The 15,085-nt window shown below is 43.3% G+C and overlaps 2 protein-coding genes across 4 annotated transcripts in view; one reads left to right on the plus strand and one right to left on the minus strand.

The window, feature by feature from the left end:
• Window positions 1–2: 2 nt before the first annotated feature.
• Mrpl50 (mitochondrial ribosomal protein L50) lies at window positions 3–5,667 on the minus strand. The gene is made up of 5 exons (XM_076812168.1): window positions 5,538–5,667; window positions 5,313–5,413; window positions 2,165–2,367; window positions 318–437; window positions 3–215 (listed from the first exon to the last, which is right to left on the minus strand). The coding sequence occupies exons 1-5, from the start codon at window positions 5,610–5,612 to the stop codon at window positions 82–84; spliced, it is 633 nt and encodes a 210-aa protein (XP_076668283.1). The 5' UTR covers window positions 5,613–5,667; the 3' UTR covers window positions 3–81.
• A 110-nt stretch (window positions 5,668–5,777) lies between these two features.
• Window positions 5,778–15,085, plus strand: part of Skd (mediator complex subunit skuld) — a 33,805-nt gene continuing 24,497 nt past the window's right edge. For all 3 annotated transcript variants that reach the window (XM_076811915.1, XM_076811930.1, XM_076811922.1), the window contains exon 1: window positions 5,778–5,914. In XM_076811915.1, coding sequence (XP_076668030.1) covers window positions 5,846–5,914 — 69 coding nt within the window. In that variant the 5' untranslated portion in view covers window positions 5,778–5,845. The remainder of the gene's footprint in view (window positions 5,915–15,085) is intronic.

Below are 15,085 nucleotides of genomic sequence, written 5' to 3' on the forward strand. Positions count from 1 at the left end.
AACTGGTTAGATACAAATACATTTATTCATCTTACATACGATATAATCAACGTTGATAAATCTATTTATTTTGTGCAAGGTTTAAATCTTCAGCAACTCCTCCAAGTAAGGATCTTCTTGTTGATGTCCTGGATATTTCTTCTTATATTTCAAACCGGTCACCAGAGTGGAGCTCTTTGGGAATGCTGTCTTACCACCGAACATTGTGTCCGTGTCTGAAATGATACCACTGATAAATACTTATCGCGTCGAATTAGTTAATTGTACCCCGCTCAATGGTGAAGCGAAAATGCACAGCATTTGTGAAAGCAACTTACCAGGATGGAACCGAACATAGTCGTAATTAATGTGCAAGTTCTTCGGCAGCTCCGTGCCGCGCATACTTTCCAATGGAGTTTTTTCGTTTACTGGCGTCTGATAGAATTCTTTTAAGTCGCCTGAAAGGTACAAGGAAAAGGATAACACCTAAAGTGGCGTCGACGTGTTTTCGCGTCAATGTCTTCTGGAGAGGACTGGAGATATTTTCTGAGAGTCCACCTAATAATTTACTTTGAAAACCACGCACTCGGAAATCGCTTTGTACTACCAGCAATCGAGCCTACGACGAATCATCTAATAATGAAACTTTCTGCCTGTACGGGGCCATTCCTTAAATTACGTAAGGGTAACTTTAGCGATTTCTTACCCCCTCCCTTCGCCCAGTTTAAGAATTCGTAAGATTTGATATTGCAACTCCCTCCTTACGTAGTATTTTTTACATTTAATTTTTTCAATTATTAAAATTCTGTTAAAAGTTCATTTAAAATTCATTTAACTCGGTTTCGGGAAATTTAAACTAAAACTACTTTTCTGGAACATTGATGATTGAATTTGTATTTATTGAAAATTAGGTTGTAAAATATTACGTAAGACGCTACCTGACTTCCCTCCCCCGTTGTAAGAAAACGTACGAAATTCGCGATCCTCCCCCCCCCCAAAAAAAAAGCTTTACGTTATTTAAGGACAACCCCTATATTTGTTATAAGGTCTGCATGAGAACATCACAAATAGATCGATGAGATTTTCATGATGAAAATATGTCAAAGCTCGATCTCACTCGTACTATTTTTAATAATAAGTGGCATGCAATTGGTCCATGCAGGAGTGACTTGAATTGCGTATAATTAAAAACAGTCCGAATGATGTATTTGTATTCATTTTCATCTCGGAAACCACGCCCATCCATTGGGTAGTACTCACACGAAGGTCTAACAGGAAATACAGAAATTTAAAATTTCATTAGTATCTGGTTCAAAGCGCAGCGCAAGCTGGGTAACACCTTCCCGGCCGAAACAATCTCTGGGAAGGGCCTGACTAGAAACACTATTTCGCTAAACCTTACGTGATGATGCACAAAGTATTATTAACCCCCGTCAGACGGCATAGGCACAATTGTAACTTTTGCGTTTTTAAATTGCGATAACATTTTTTCGTGAAGCCGGGGAGGGCTGAAGTTTCGTGACATCTCTAAATTTTTGGTCTAGATTATATAGACCAAATTTCAGAAAAATATCTCCACCCCCTTCCGAGATAGGGGGTGTCGAGTCGAGGGTTGCATCCATAACAGCGGCATAGGCACAATGGCGCCCCTATATATTTTTTATGAAGATAATACAAGGAAAAACGAATGCGATTTTTTTTTTAATGAGAATGTTATTTTATTATAAAGAAAAGTATAAAAATGGATATTTTAAATTATAAAAGAAAATTTGGGAATTTTTTTTATTGATTTTCATTGAGTCTAAATGTTATCAAATTATCGTACAAATTATACCGACAGGGAGAATATTCGTATAAAATATGCGAGGGTGCAATTGTGCCTCTGCTGTTTGTTAGCGTTGTAAATTTGTGCCGTCTGAGGAGGGTTAAATCTTTCAGTAGACAAATTCCAAGGCGTGTACGCGTGCGTAAGCACAATCGAACTGTGCGAATTCAAAAGAGCCAATCGAAATAAGCCCGAATTACCAGGAGCTCTGATTAAATGTGATCAAACAACCATGCATCGTTTACCAGTAGCATTATCGGCGACAGTATTTCGCGAGTCGTACAGATCTCGAGAACTTTGTATAAAACAAGATTCGAGTGTAATTATCAACACACTGCCCGGATTTTTTGCAGGCCTTACCGATCGTTTCTATGCTACACAGTACTGAATTGGGGACAGTATGTTGAAGTTGTCGCTCGCATGCAAAAAAGAGATTGAACCGCTGCAGTGGATCCTCGAGTTTCGTGTCGTTGCTTGTCGAAATCGCTTGATCCTCGCAAATCTTGTTTATTCGGCTAGACACATCTTCAGGCGGATTGTACGCCTGTCGGTATCTTAGGAATCTGGAACAGCCGAAATAAAATTGTTACAGGCTTACTAAGAAAACGGCGCAACCGTAGCCTTAGTAAATCTTGAAGAGAAAAAACGAATGTTCCCAGATTATCTTCGTAGCAAACACAACCGTCTTCGTTTCATGTCGCATTTCCAAATAAAAATGAAAATAAAAATAACGTTGTAATCGAGAAAAAAAAATGAAATGCAACGTTTTGTTGACATTAAATGATGTGAAGTATATTTAATTCATCGAAGTAAATGACTATATTTATCATCCCTGAAACTCTGCTTCCGTTTTAACAGAACTGTACAGAATGTTGGAAATATCGATTTTGCGCTTGGGGTACCTAGCTTTCCTGTTTCGTAAACGCCTATTATCTTGATTTTGCGTTGGGAAGCCGATTGCAAATACAACGACGAAGCAGTTAAACCGAAGAAACATAACATTTCGTAAAATAAAAAATTCTTGACGAGAGTAGTACGTCAAAAAACATTTACGACAGAGTCGATCATAATTTCTCCTTAGAAGTAGTTTTAAACGATTTTTAAAATAATCACTAGCGAACGTTTCTTAGATATTAGTTCCCTAGATTAATTTTCAATAATGTCACCGATCAGCTGTGAAAGTTTACTTCTTTTTTTACTGTGGATAATAAATTTTTGAAAATATTCGCTGCAAATAAGTCGCACTATTCGGATAAAATACTTGCGACAAAATTCGTCAGGTTCTTTCGCTTTGAATGAACGGAGGGAATAAACGTCGTGGAAACGCGCCTTAAGGACAAATGTCGCGCGTTCGACGGTTACTCAAACCGTGAATATGTATGTAGTACAAACCCGCGATCTCTTTAAGAATGTAAGGAAATGTTGTTAAACCCAACGTATTTTCACACTCCGTGCGTACTTTCCGTTGACATGTTACACTGGAATTACGCATTGGCGACGCAGCCTTTCGAAATGCATTGCACTTATTGCTCCTGTCAACATAATTCATTGTCCACGGACCACGGATCGATCGCGAACCACGCGTCAACCGTGTGGTTCGACAAAGCAGTACATCAACAAAACGATTCGTATAAGCTCGAACCTTCCTTACCAAGGAGTTCTAAATTTAAAGGTTCCTCGCATTCAAACATTTCCCATTGTGTTGTTTAAAGCAGACTGTATCATCTGACAGTAAGAGGCATGCAAGGCATACATCCAACAGCTTGGTCCCCTCTTCCTGAAAGACATCGGCCACATATGCACCCATTGTGGTACGACTTCTCGAAAGACTATATTCGCCGATAGCCATTGATTTCGCGCTTCGCAAATCAATATCGCCTCCTCCAGATTATCTCGGCACGATTCGCGTGAAACTTTTCGTACGGTGTAAAAGACTCCAGTTAACGGACGAAGCGCGGCAAGGGAGGCTTCCCTTCGTGGAAGGAGGAGGGGGAGGGACAAGATCGATGTCCGACGACCGTACAGTGGTGCCCCCAGTTGTGCTTTCGCAGGATACAGTTATGGCCAATATTGGCCAGGAACGAATCCGAGAACAGAAAAGCCCGGTGGCTACCCTCTGTCTGGCATTCTACTCGAAATTCCGTTCGAAATTCAGATTACTACGGGCATCCGGTCGAATCTAGGAACTTGCCAAGCCTGGTCCCATGCTCTAAAGAGTTAACGAGATTTATGCACACAAATTTCGGGCATGTCTAGTATTTGGCGAGCGTTGAAACGCAGCCCGAAGAGAGACGCTTGCTGAGGAAAACTGGAGTGCAGTTTCGATTCTTTCGTGCTTAAATCTTGATCTATGCAACGAGAGAATGGCGCTAGTTTGTCAATGTTAATTACAAGGACGTAGAAACTTGGTCTTCCAAACAGGTGTTCTCAATGAAAACTGGCACAACCGGGCAACGACAATGTATCGAGATTAAATTATCTCTCACGTTTTACGTTTAATCGTAAATGCAATTTACTTTACCGTTGTATTCAGATTAATATACATATCTGTAAAGTTCGTTACATTTGTGAAAAGCACGAGGAGAAAAATTTAGTTTTTGTATATTCCGAAAAAAAAAAAATTTCTGCTAGGTAGAGCCTGTGAGAAATTTGTAGACGAAATTTCCTTTGTAGCAGTAGATTCGTTGAATTTTGCTCTTTGAGAAGACAAAAAATTTCAAAGTTACGTAGCAGACGAGAATTCTAATAGTCAACGGAAAGTCTCGTGTAGCGGTACAAAAGGGTATGGCCGGCCGTTATAACAGACGCAAAGGTGGAATCAAATTCCGCTTACAGATATTCCTGATTCTAAGTGAATTCGCTTTCTGAGTATCATAACATTCGAATTGGGTGGCATTTGAAAAAAAAAAAATTCCTGCCACGTTTAATACAGTTGCACGGAAGTTGACATCGAAACAGAGCGGGTGCATGTCAGGCCTGAGAGTATAAAACGATATTTTTACGCGTTATACATATGCAGTGTGTAAATTTTGTACGCCTCATTACTTAGCACTATTTCGACACGAAAGCACCGTTTCCTTAAAGTTTGATTTCTCGTTGAAGTAACATTAATATCCGTAAGTGTACTATGGAAAAAATGCTTGGAGAATTTCTGCTTAATTTTCAGTCCCATTTGTTAAAGTGATGCTAGCATTTTTCCAAGCGTTAGTAAATAATTCGATCGCATCCTATGAGGGATTCGATAGCGCGTTGCGACATTCTCGATCCCATCCGTGGTCACATGCAATTCCCGAGGAGCGAGTTGCACAAGAACGCAAGGGCCGGGGCACCGGGAGAGCCGGGGCCTGCCCTGAGAAGCTGTCAAACGCGGCGGTTGATTGGCTGGCGCGTGAAAGAGAGGTGGCAAACGGCAATATGGCCACAGTGTGTCCTCTGCCTGTTAGCCAGCGGCGCGACGTAACGCGAATATTTCGCTGGAACTCGGGCGCGAGCTAAGTGAATCGCTTACCCTTTGGTGGCAAGGGACTTGTTGTCATCCTCGAATCGGCGGCACGGCTTTTTCGCGGTCTTCTTGCTCTTGGACCGTGTTATATCGTAACGCAGGCTTGCCTGTAAAATGACGGTGATCTCGTTAGTGCACGGTGCATACGAATCGAGCACGCTCGCTCCCATTGGGGAGTGCGGCGCGACGGTGATGGTGATTGAAAAGTGCACGTGAAGTGTCGACACTGACCGTGTTTACGGCGAGAATAGCGGATGTACTTTTCAAAGGAATCGCGAGTAAACCATGCCTGATGAGCGCCGCCATCTTCTTCCTCGTCGTCGAAGCGGACTGCGCGAGTGAGCGGTAGGGGTCGCCTCGGGCGGCTGCGCTTGTTGTTTCCCATCGTCCGCCATTTTACGGTCGCCATTGAGAAGTGAAAACCCTCCTAAATGTTCTCGAATAATAGCGGCCTCGCCGTGTGATTTTTCGGGGCCGAGAGAGGCGCGCCGCCGCGAAAAAGTGTTGCTAATGAGTGTACGGCGTACGATGGAGAAGCCATGACGCATCCGTCGCATCAAACGAACGGCGCTAGCCTGGAGGACTGCCACACGAATTTCTTCGCACTGGTGAGTGATCAGTGAGCCCACTATGCTCGATAGAGTCTTCGGGTACCGTGGGCATATTCTTCCCCGTTGTGTCTGGAGCTTGGGACGAGCGAGCCTGGCGGCTCGCGCGACGGTTACCAGTTGCCCCGACGTCTGCTTAACGGTACCGCGTTAACGTCGCGGGCGCAAGTCGCCCGGGTTAACCTATATATCGGAGAATTCCCGTGGGCAGTACTCGATCGTTCGTGTCGACGTCGGTGTTGTGTATCGCGGCACTCCTCTCCCCTCCCCTAAACCTCCTGCCTCGCCGTATATACACTCACGCGTGTATATACACGTTATGTGTACATACATACGGCGCGTACATGCATGCGTAAACATATACATACGTGCAGCACATATGCGTTTACATTATATACACGTATATATGTGTATATATATATATACATAAGCGGTCGGTAGCGAGCGAGCGCGCGCGCGCGCAACCGACTGTGTGTGTGTGTGTGTGTACGCGCGTCAGTGGAATTTGAAGTTTGTTATGCGATCCAATGTCATGCTTGATTCACGTTGTCGGCCCTGAGTTCTCCGATGCTGAGAGAGAAAATTAAGGAGTTCGCTGCAGGGTTGAGAACCGGTGGGCTTGCTGCATCTATCCATCGATCCCAGTGGAATATCGTTCGATAGAATCAGTGCTAGTGGTGGTAGCTGTTTTAAAACGTGACGCTCGCGTCTCCTCTCGCGGCCAGATAACGAGATCGTCTCTCGTAACATTCCTTTCGCCTTTCAACGCAGCCAGGAAACTGTGTCAGACATTGTGCTCGCTCCGTTCGAAAGTCCTCGTCTAGGGACTGTTTCTCGTCGGACCCGACGAACCTATATCGATGTGTATATAGACGAACTCTCCCTCCCCCTCCCCCGTCCTCCTCCTGCCCCTGCCTGTATACGGAATGCTTCGAAAATCCAGAGGTGGCTCGGACATCGGGGGGGCGCGCTGCTTCATTGGGAATAACAGTATATCCGCGGAGATATGCTCGAAAACGGTCTCCTGTCAGATTGTCAAGCCTGACAAGTTCGTGCACGATCGGAAGTCATTTGCAAATGTAGCTCACGCACGATTCAGCCTCGGTGCATTTAACCTTTTACGGACGCTAATCGGGATATTCTCTCTCCTTCGCACGTTCTATCGCCAGCTCCGCTTCGGTTGTAATATTATTCTTGCGACTTTCACGATTTATGTACAAGTGTTCTCGCGTGAATTACATACCGTGTGCGCGTAGCCTAGCGCGTCCTGTCGGTAATGCAGGACAATTATGCCCGTGCTGAGATGACAGTAACGGTATGGTAAAAATTTGGAGTGGCCTCCGAGTGATCTACTCCGCCTCTCGAGGAGGTGGCGGCGGCGGCGGGGGGGGGGGGAGGGGATGGAATGCGCCCGCAGAGTTTGGCCACCTATTTTGGAAGCAGCCTGTACGCAAGGCCACTGGACTGTCTCTTTCTCGATCGTGCAGTGTGCATACGACGCACGCTTGCCACGGGTATAACGGCGAGACGGACACATTTTTCTGTTAGAGTCGCGCCGCATTCCCACGGAACAGTCGATCAAAACATTCGTCACGGAATGCGCTCCCCGATGCTCCTTTCCGGCACACGGCCGCCGTGCCTCTTTTTGTATTCTTGCGCAATCCAATCGTCGCCCGAGAAAAGTTCCAGTCGGCACGCGTTGCGATCCACTGTTCGTTTAATCACTTTTATACGTTCATGTCAAATATCGTCGGGGTGGGGGGTCATAAATTTCGTGGAAGTTCAGTGATTCGTTGTCATCAGTTCTAACGGCGGTTACAAGAAAAACTACGCTTCCATTTTGGTTTCTACAGCAGCTATCCCCCGCGACAGTACCCTGCTGTCATCCCCTTCTGCCGGTCCCGCGTGATTTCGATCCAGGAAACAATCTCGAAGTAATCCTACATCGTCCACCCGGTGTAATCCGATTTCCAGCCGTTCGTATTTCTACCGGTGCAACATTGATGCGCGCAGTACCGTAATCGCGGTGATGTTTACTGTCTAGCTGTTCGGTGCTCTTCTAAGGATATTTTAGACGCTGGACCTTCGAAAAAAAGCACGGTAGAATTTACCGTGTTTACCGCTAGATGGCTATTGATAGCAACCGATTTCCCGCTGTTTAAATAGATGCAATGCTCCTACATATGGGCATAGCTTCCAACTTATATATAGCAGCACGGACAGCAGAATCTGCCAGGCGATATTCCGCGTGGAAAGGGAAACGTTGCCATTGAAATTAAATTATGCACTTTCAAATTGCTTTATTAGTGCCGCGGTAACGTGATTATTAAAATCCTGGGGAATACATTGAACACTGTTAAAAAAAAAACCTCGCATAGTGGGTGTATATAGGTAATTTTTTCATTGAAAAAAAAAAGAGCTGAACAATCGATTCATTTTTTTGTGTAGAGCTCCCGTAGTCGTTTTGTATTCACGGGAAAATTCGAGCTGCTACGGTCAGGTAGGAGCAATGCTCGCTGGGGGCAGTGGTTCTCATTACAAACGCACTCAGGGATGCGTTCCGTTTATCGATTTGGAAATTAGCGATTACGTGCACAGGCGAAGCCATAGATTTTTTTTTTTATAAACATGCACGTTCGACGAGGTCCCCAGATGTGTTTGCTGTTTAATAATTGCAGATTATAAATCGCTGCCATTTTTATTGCAGTCAAAATTTAATTGCAGCGCGAAGGCGAGGTGTGCGCAATACTTGGAAGAATCACTGATTGCGAGATTGTAAGAAGAAACTGTGCTAATGCAATATTAAGGGGAGCGGGAACTTCCTTCTTCGTTGACGTCGGAATGACTGAAATGCACGCAGTCAGGTAGCCTTCTAGAATTCGCACGGTATTCCGTACGGTTATTTTCCTGACAAACTGTGGCGCAGCGGTGATAAAAGCAAGTCAATTCTTTTTGGATATTATAAAACAAATTTCTCCCACCCTGTTAAAACCACGATGTTTATCCAGCAGAAAAAAGAAGCCACGGTTCAAGTGCAGCCAGATCTCTTAAGAACAGAGTGGTGTGATCTCGAGAAACATGATGGATGGGCTTTTAATATTTTTAATTGAAATCTGTGACCGTTTCTTTGCGCAATGCTGCATCGCTCGCATCAAGGCTCCCATATATTTTCCATAAATTAGGAACATCAGGATATTCATTTCCCAAAACGTCCAGACCGATATATTTGGTTTCTGGACTGGCTGCTTTGACTATAAATTAATTCTCTCACACGTGAGGCAGTCGTGCCAGAGTTTTCTCCCATTTTTCATTGGTAGCACAGACGATTTGCTAATACTAGCTTCGCTAATGCAGGTTTCGCTGAAATATACTTGCACCGAGCAGTAACGAGGTCTCCAAGTGCGCATGCGCAAACAGAAGAAAGCTCTACAGCGCGATTCTGTGGGAAAAGCAGCGGCTGGATTCGATATTTGCCAAATGACTTACCTCCTCGAGCAAGTCTCGACCTGTAATCACGCAAACAAACAAACCTACCGATAGGCAAGAATTATTTAAAAATATTCATCACTTAAAACAGAACGCGGGTTCATTGGTTTCACTTAAGGGGACCTTCCGGTCTAAAAGTCGATTTTTTTTATTATTTCATTTTTCCAATGTTCAACCTTATAGGAATACGCGTTTAAAAGGATTTTTTAAATTCGTAAAATTCCTGGAGTAATAGGCATTTGAGTTGCGGCAAATGCATGCGTAACATCCGCCCACTTAGCACTCACGTAAAACTTTAAACGCGTTTTTCTCGAAACAGTGTTCTCGAAACGGTGGGACCTGTATTTCCAAAAGTTATTATCCGATTCGACTGAAACTTTTTTTATTTTGAAGAATATACTTCTGGCTAGGGGGGATACCAGAAGAAAATACAAAAAATTGAACATTTATAATTTGCAAAGGCGTTGAAAGGATGAAAACTATAAGAAAAAGTGATTTCAAACTTCAAGTGTTGTTATTTTTTTAAAAAATGTCATTTTTGTAATTCTTTCTGGTTTCCCTTCTAGCCAGAAGTATATTCCTCAAAATTAGAAACGTTTCAGTCGAATCGGCTAATAACTTTTGGAGATACAGGTCCCACCGATTTGGATCAATTTTTTGACGCCTTGACTTTAACGACTCCCCAGTGCCGTCTGCAATGCTTAATTATAAAACAAAAAATATATTTCTATAATCTAAGACATCCTTAATACAATGCGAAAAGTCTCACTAAATTATATTTAGTAGTTTTCCTTTAATTAATTCTTAAAGATCACCTATTTTTTTGGGCTATAGACCGGAAGGTCATAAGAGGTAATCACACTGCAGAATTTTATCTCTCAGTGAATACAATGAATAACAATGTCAAACTTTTTTTTCATTTATTAAGCTACTTGTAATGTCTACGGAACAATTTTTTAAATACACTTTTAATTGTGTTTTTTCAAAGTTATCTGGAGTTCAAAATCGCGCCTTTGAAAAGAAATACCTCCCTGGCGGGAGTGATTTAAGCTCACAGACTCGTCTGAAACAAAAAAACCAAGCTGATTCTTAATCATTACGAGTACCGCTATCGCAGGTGCCAGAATTAGCCACGTAAGTCAAAATTAGACAAAATTGCGCGCGTTCAAACTTCAAGTTTCGAAATATTTAATTCTTACTTGAAGTTTGAATGCGCCCAATTTTGTTAAATTTTGCCTTACGTGGCTAATTCTGGCACCTGCGATAGCGATACTCATAATGATTAAGAATCAGCTTTGTTTTTTTGTTTCAAATGAGTCTCTGAGCTGAAATCACTCCCGCCGTCTTTTAAAAGGCGCGATTTTGAACTCCAGATAACATTGAAAAAAAAACGCAATTAAAAGTGTATTTAAAAAATGGTTCCGTATACATTACAAGTAGCTTAATAAATGAAAAAAAGGTTTGACATTGTTAGTCATTTTATTCACTGAGAAAAAGAACCTGAATGTTGCCGAATTCTCCAGCGTGATTACCAGAATAATCCCTTAATTCGCGAACATTCAAATTTCCCCAAAAGCATTGGGGCATCGAAAAGTTGCGTCGTGATCATTGCTATTAGATCTCGAAGACGTTTCGATGAGGATCCCCCCGCGAGTCTGATCCGAGCACGAAGATTCTGTAGGCTTTCATGAACCAGCGTACCGAGGTCAGCGCGAAGCAAAAGTGGCCAGCTAAAATCGAGCGAGCGAGAACGGTGTGTAAACTCTGTTGTAGTTTTAACGCGTCACGTCACGTCCTCGCGGTGCAAGGCTTTCACCTAGGCTGGTCAAGCCCCCTTCGGCCCTCTCCTGTTTCTCTCCACGGAGCGAAGCACCAGTTTCAACGTAATCTAGCCGAGTGACTTGGTCGGCGAAGAAGCCTCCGCGTGCCTCGCGTATCTCGCCCAAGGAATCGCCAGAAGAAACCAATGTAACCAGAATATGTAGCGTTTCCCTCGTGACGCCTCGCTTTTGGCCACTTTCTTTCTCTCTTTTAAGCCAATTCCATATATCCGAAAGTGTCTCCTCTATCGGGACGGTCGTTAACCCTCACAAGTAAACATTCACTCACAGGGAGTAGAGCTATCCTCCTATCTGGTTTCTTGCAATGCTTAAAAGTATACGATAAAATTACAAATTTGAAAATCTAAGAGTCTGGTTTCTGGAGGGCAAGCGGGTTCTTGGATTTTCACTAATTTAATTGATTCCCTAAAGTGGGGATGGTCAAATTTTAATAATTTAATTTCAGTTAATTGATATATTTCAATATAATATACTCTAATTTGTTGCAGTGCTTAAAAGTAAATAATAAAATTAAATATTTGAAAATCTAAGAATCTGGTTTCTTTCCTTTTTTAGTTATCTCCAAAAAAGCGAAATTTTTATTAACCCTTCGTTGACACTCTGGGTGTGTGCCACCCATAAGCTGATTTTGACACTCTGCACCTTCTATATCTAAAATAAATACCTTTTTTCCAAAGCCGACTTACAAACTATTTTTTCTCTGAAAATATTATATCTGAACAATAACTCTGTAGATTTTTAGCTTCTAATATTGGAATTTGTAAAAATTACGATTTTTTGAAGATTTTCTTCGTGTTTTCTAGACACATGGTAATCTAGATTTTTTTTACAAAAACTGTGATGAAATTTCAATCAAAAAACTATTGGAATACATTCTACAGACCTTAAAATTGACCCATGATTTTTTTCACGACGATTGGATCCTTCAGATAAAAATGGCAGTCGTTGAAAAATTATTCCGGGTGTGAGCCACCCAGGTATGTCAAAGTTGATCGAAAAAAGTGGCGTGTCAACGAAGGGTTAAGAGAACTACCTTAGAAATTATTTACACAAACAATAACGCCATATTCGGATTCAGCTGCACAAAATACATACAGAATTCAGGTTTTATTGATAACACGAGTAAAATAGTTGCGTTGCATATATAATTTTCAGGATTTCTTAGCTACTACGAGTACTTTAAAAATATACATTCCAAATCGGGAGGCTCTATTCCCTATAACTGAATGTTTACTTGTCAGCAATGGACCGTGGGATTTTCTTCGCGCTAGACAAACGTTGCCCTCGTCGATTATCCTCACCTTTAACTTGTCCGACAATTATGTAACGAAATTGCCTCGTTACTTCGCTAAACTCGTACAAAATTGGGTTAACAGGTTTCCGAAATCGCTAATTTCCATTTGTATACAGGTTGTAGTCGATCCGACGAGTATTGTTTGCGAAATTATTGGCTAGGTTTAGACGTGTCTGAAAGCAGAACTCGATCTGATATATTTCCGTTAGTCAAACAATTCTACCAATTGAGATTGAATCGAGGCTGTGAATGGCGACTTCCTTTTCAAGATTAATATTCGAATAGTCAATATCCTTTGAAAGAATACTATCGACTTAAGGGGGAGCACCACTGTGACCGCCGAAACAGTAAGCCATTTTTAAGATTTTTTTTTCAGGCATAATTTACAGTTTTCATAGAAATATTATATTACCTACCTTTAGTACGCTGTCTTAAGAGACTATAGAAAAAAAATAAATAGAAAAACATCCATAAGTTTTAATATATTAATTAATCTTCTAGACCACCACCACGCGAGCTGGTCGAAGGTGTAACTATGGAACAGCAGGTCCGAAATCAAATTTCATTTTTTTGTTATAAACTATATGAGTGTAGTTTCCGTTGTACGTACGGATTCTTTGATTGAAAACAAATGTTTTGAAATACGCTCGAAAAACTGTCCATCTTATTCGAGGATTTTTGAAACATTCCTTGTAAAGCGCACCATTTTTACAGAAATAATTTGTTTAAGAAATCGGTACGTACAGCGTAAACTACACTCATATAGTTTATAAAAAAAAAAATTAAATTAGATTTCGGACCTGCTGTTCCATAGTTACACCTTCGACCAGCTCGCGTGGAGGGGTCTAGAAGATTAATTAATACATTAAAATTCATGGGTGTTTTCCTATTTATTTATTTTTGTATAGTCTCTTAAGACAGCGTACTAAAGGTAGGTAATAAAATTTTCCTATGAAAATTGTATATTATTCCTGAAAAAAAATCATAAAAATTACTTACTTTTCCGGCCGCCACAGTGGCGCTCCACCTTAACGTTCCGAAGCCAATTAGAACTTCACCGGCGTTGCATCAGTCCACTGCAGGAACGGTGAAGTCACCGAGGGAACTTCGAAGGATTCGCAGGGAGCGCGCGGTGTTTCGCGTACAAAAGAGAGACTCGCCGCGGCAGCGTACTACATCCACTTTCGAGCGGCGCGTACGCAAGAGGATTCCGCTTCGGTACGCACGCGAACGTAACGCTCGTGCTGCTTTAACGACGATCGTGTAAGGAGGGCAGTAACAGAAATGGGAACTTACAGCTGGCGGGCACGGTCTACGCGCGGCGAGTCGCGCGCCGCCGCCGCCGCCGCGATAAAATAATTAAATCGCGCAGTTTCTCTTCTCCCTCGGTCGACGTCACCATTCAGTGTGTTGCACCCTTCCGTTTAACACTGGATCGATATTTCCGATGCGCAGCTCGATCCTCCACTTTTTCCGCCTGCGCTTTTTTTAGAAGCGTGAAAGCGTCGAGGGGGGAGGGGGGATAGTTTAAACGCGGTACCCGACGGGGGAGAGAAATTGGCGCATGAAATTTCCTACAATCCGGCGAGGCACGCACGAAGGGAATTGGTTAAACGAGGAGAAAATGTGGGACGGCGGTTGGAGAGGACACGTATGAATATAGGAAGCGAGGAAGAGAGTAGCCGCGAGAAACGATACGCACGCGCGCACGCCGTCGGAGAAAAGGAATAGGAATAGCGGCGCGTGGACGGGAAAGGATGAAACGAGGGAATGTAGGGGATCCCCGCGAGTTGAATCCACGCGGGCGGCCTTGCACGTCGCCTTGCTTGTATTGATCAGCAAGCTTGACAGCCCCGTAGCGTTAAGCCGCGTATTCACCTGTGCATTCGCCCCGAATGTGCATTCGGCGCGCACCGATTTTTTGCTCGTCCGGTGTTCGGCGCGTGTTCGGGGCGCGGCGCGCATTCGGGCCGATCCGCTTGTTGGCGGTCCATCAAAGCGCGCATTCGGGTCCGAACAATACCATGAAATGGACGCCGCAAATTTCACTCAACCCCGAACGCGCGCCGAATGCGCGCCGAACGCGCGCTGAGCTCCGAACGAGCAAAAAATCGGTGCGCGCCGAATGCACATTCGGGGCGAATGCGCAGGTGAATACGCGGCTTTACGATGGGCGCCTTCGCTCGCCGATTATTTCGTCGCGCGCGCCGCGACGCACCGGTAGCAGCGTTAGGCGCCATCGTCCCCTCGCTTCCGAGATCGATATTTTTTTCCCTATCCTCCTTGGTCTGTCGCCTCCGAGAAATGGCGCGACCCGTGACAACCATAAGCGCGCTGTATTGGGGGGAGACGATTACTGTAAAGAATTTTTGGAAACATTTATGTACTTGGACGCGTCGGTGAGGTTTCGTGGTAGGGTTAGAGAGACTCCAACCGCGCGTCTGTTTACAATTGAGGGATCCGCTAATGTCAATAGCTGCCCAGCGATACATACAGCATGGTTTACTGCACTTGTCGCCAGATGGCTATTGACATTGACTGATTTCTCGC

The sequence above is a fragment of the Andrena cerasifolii genome, chromosome 1 (assembly GCF_050908995.1).
Source record: "Andrena cerasifolii isolate SP2316 chromosome 1, iyAndCera1_principal, whole genome shotgun sequence".
Classification (NCBI taxonomy): Eukaryota; Metazoa; Arthropoda; class Insecta; order Hymenoptera; family Andrenidae; genus Andrena; species Andrena cerasifolii.

Bases quoted from the DNA above. Each gene is read 5' to 3' on its own strand.
- Mrpl50 (XM_076812168.1), bottom strand. From the start codon at position 5,612: ATGGCGGCGCTCATCAGGCATGGTTTACTCGCGATTCCTTTGAAAAGT. The intron at 2,368-5,312 runs GTAAGCGATTCA...CGGCTGTTCCAG, and splicing joins AAGTCCCTTGCCACCAAAGG to ATTCCTAAGATACCGACAGG. The intron at 216-317 runs GTAAGTTGCTTT...GTATCATTTCAG, and splicing joins CTATGTTCGGTTCCATCCTG to ACACGGACACAATGTTCGGT.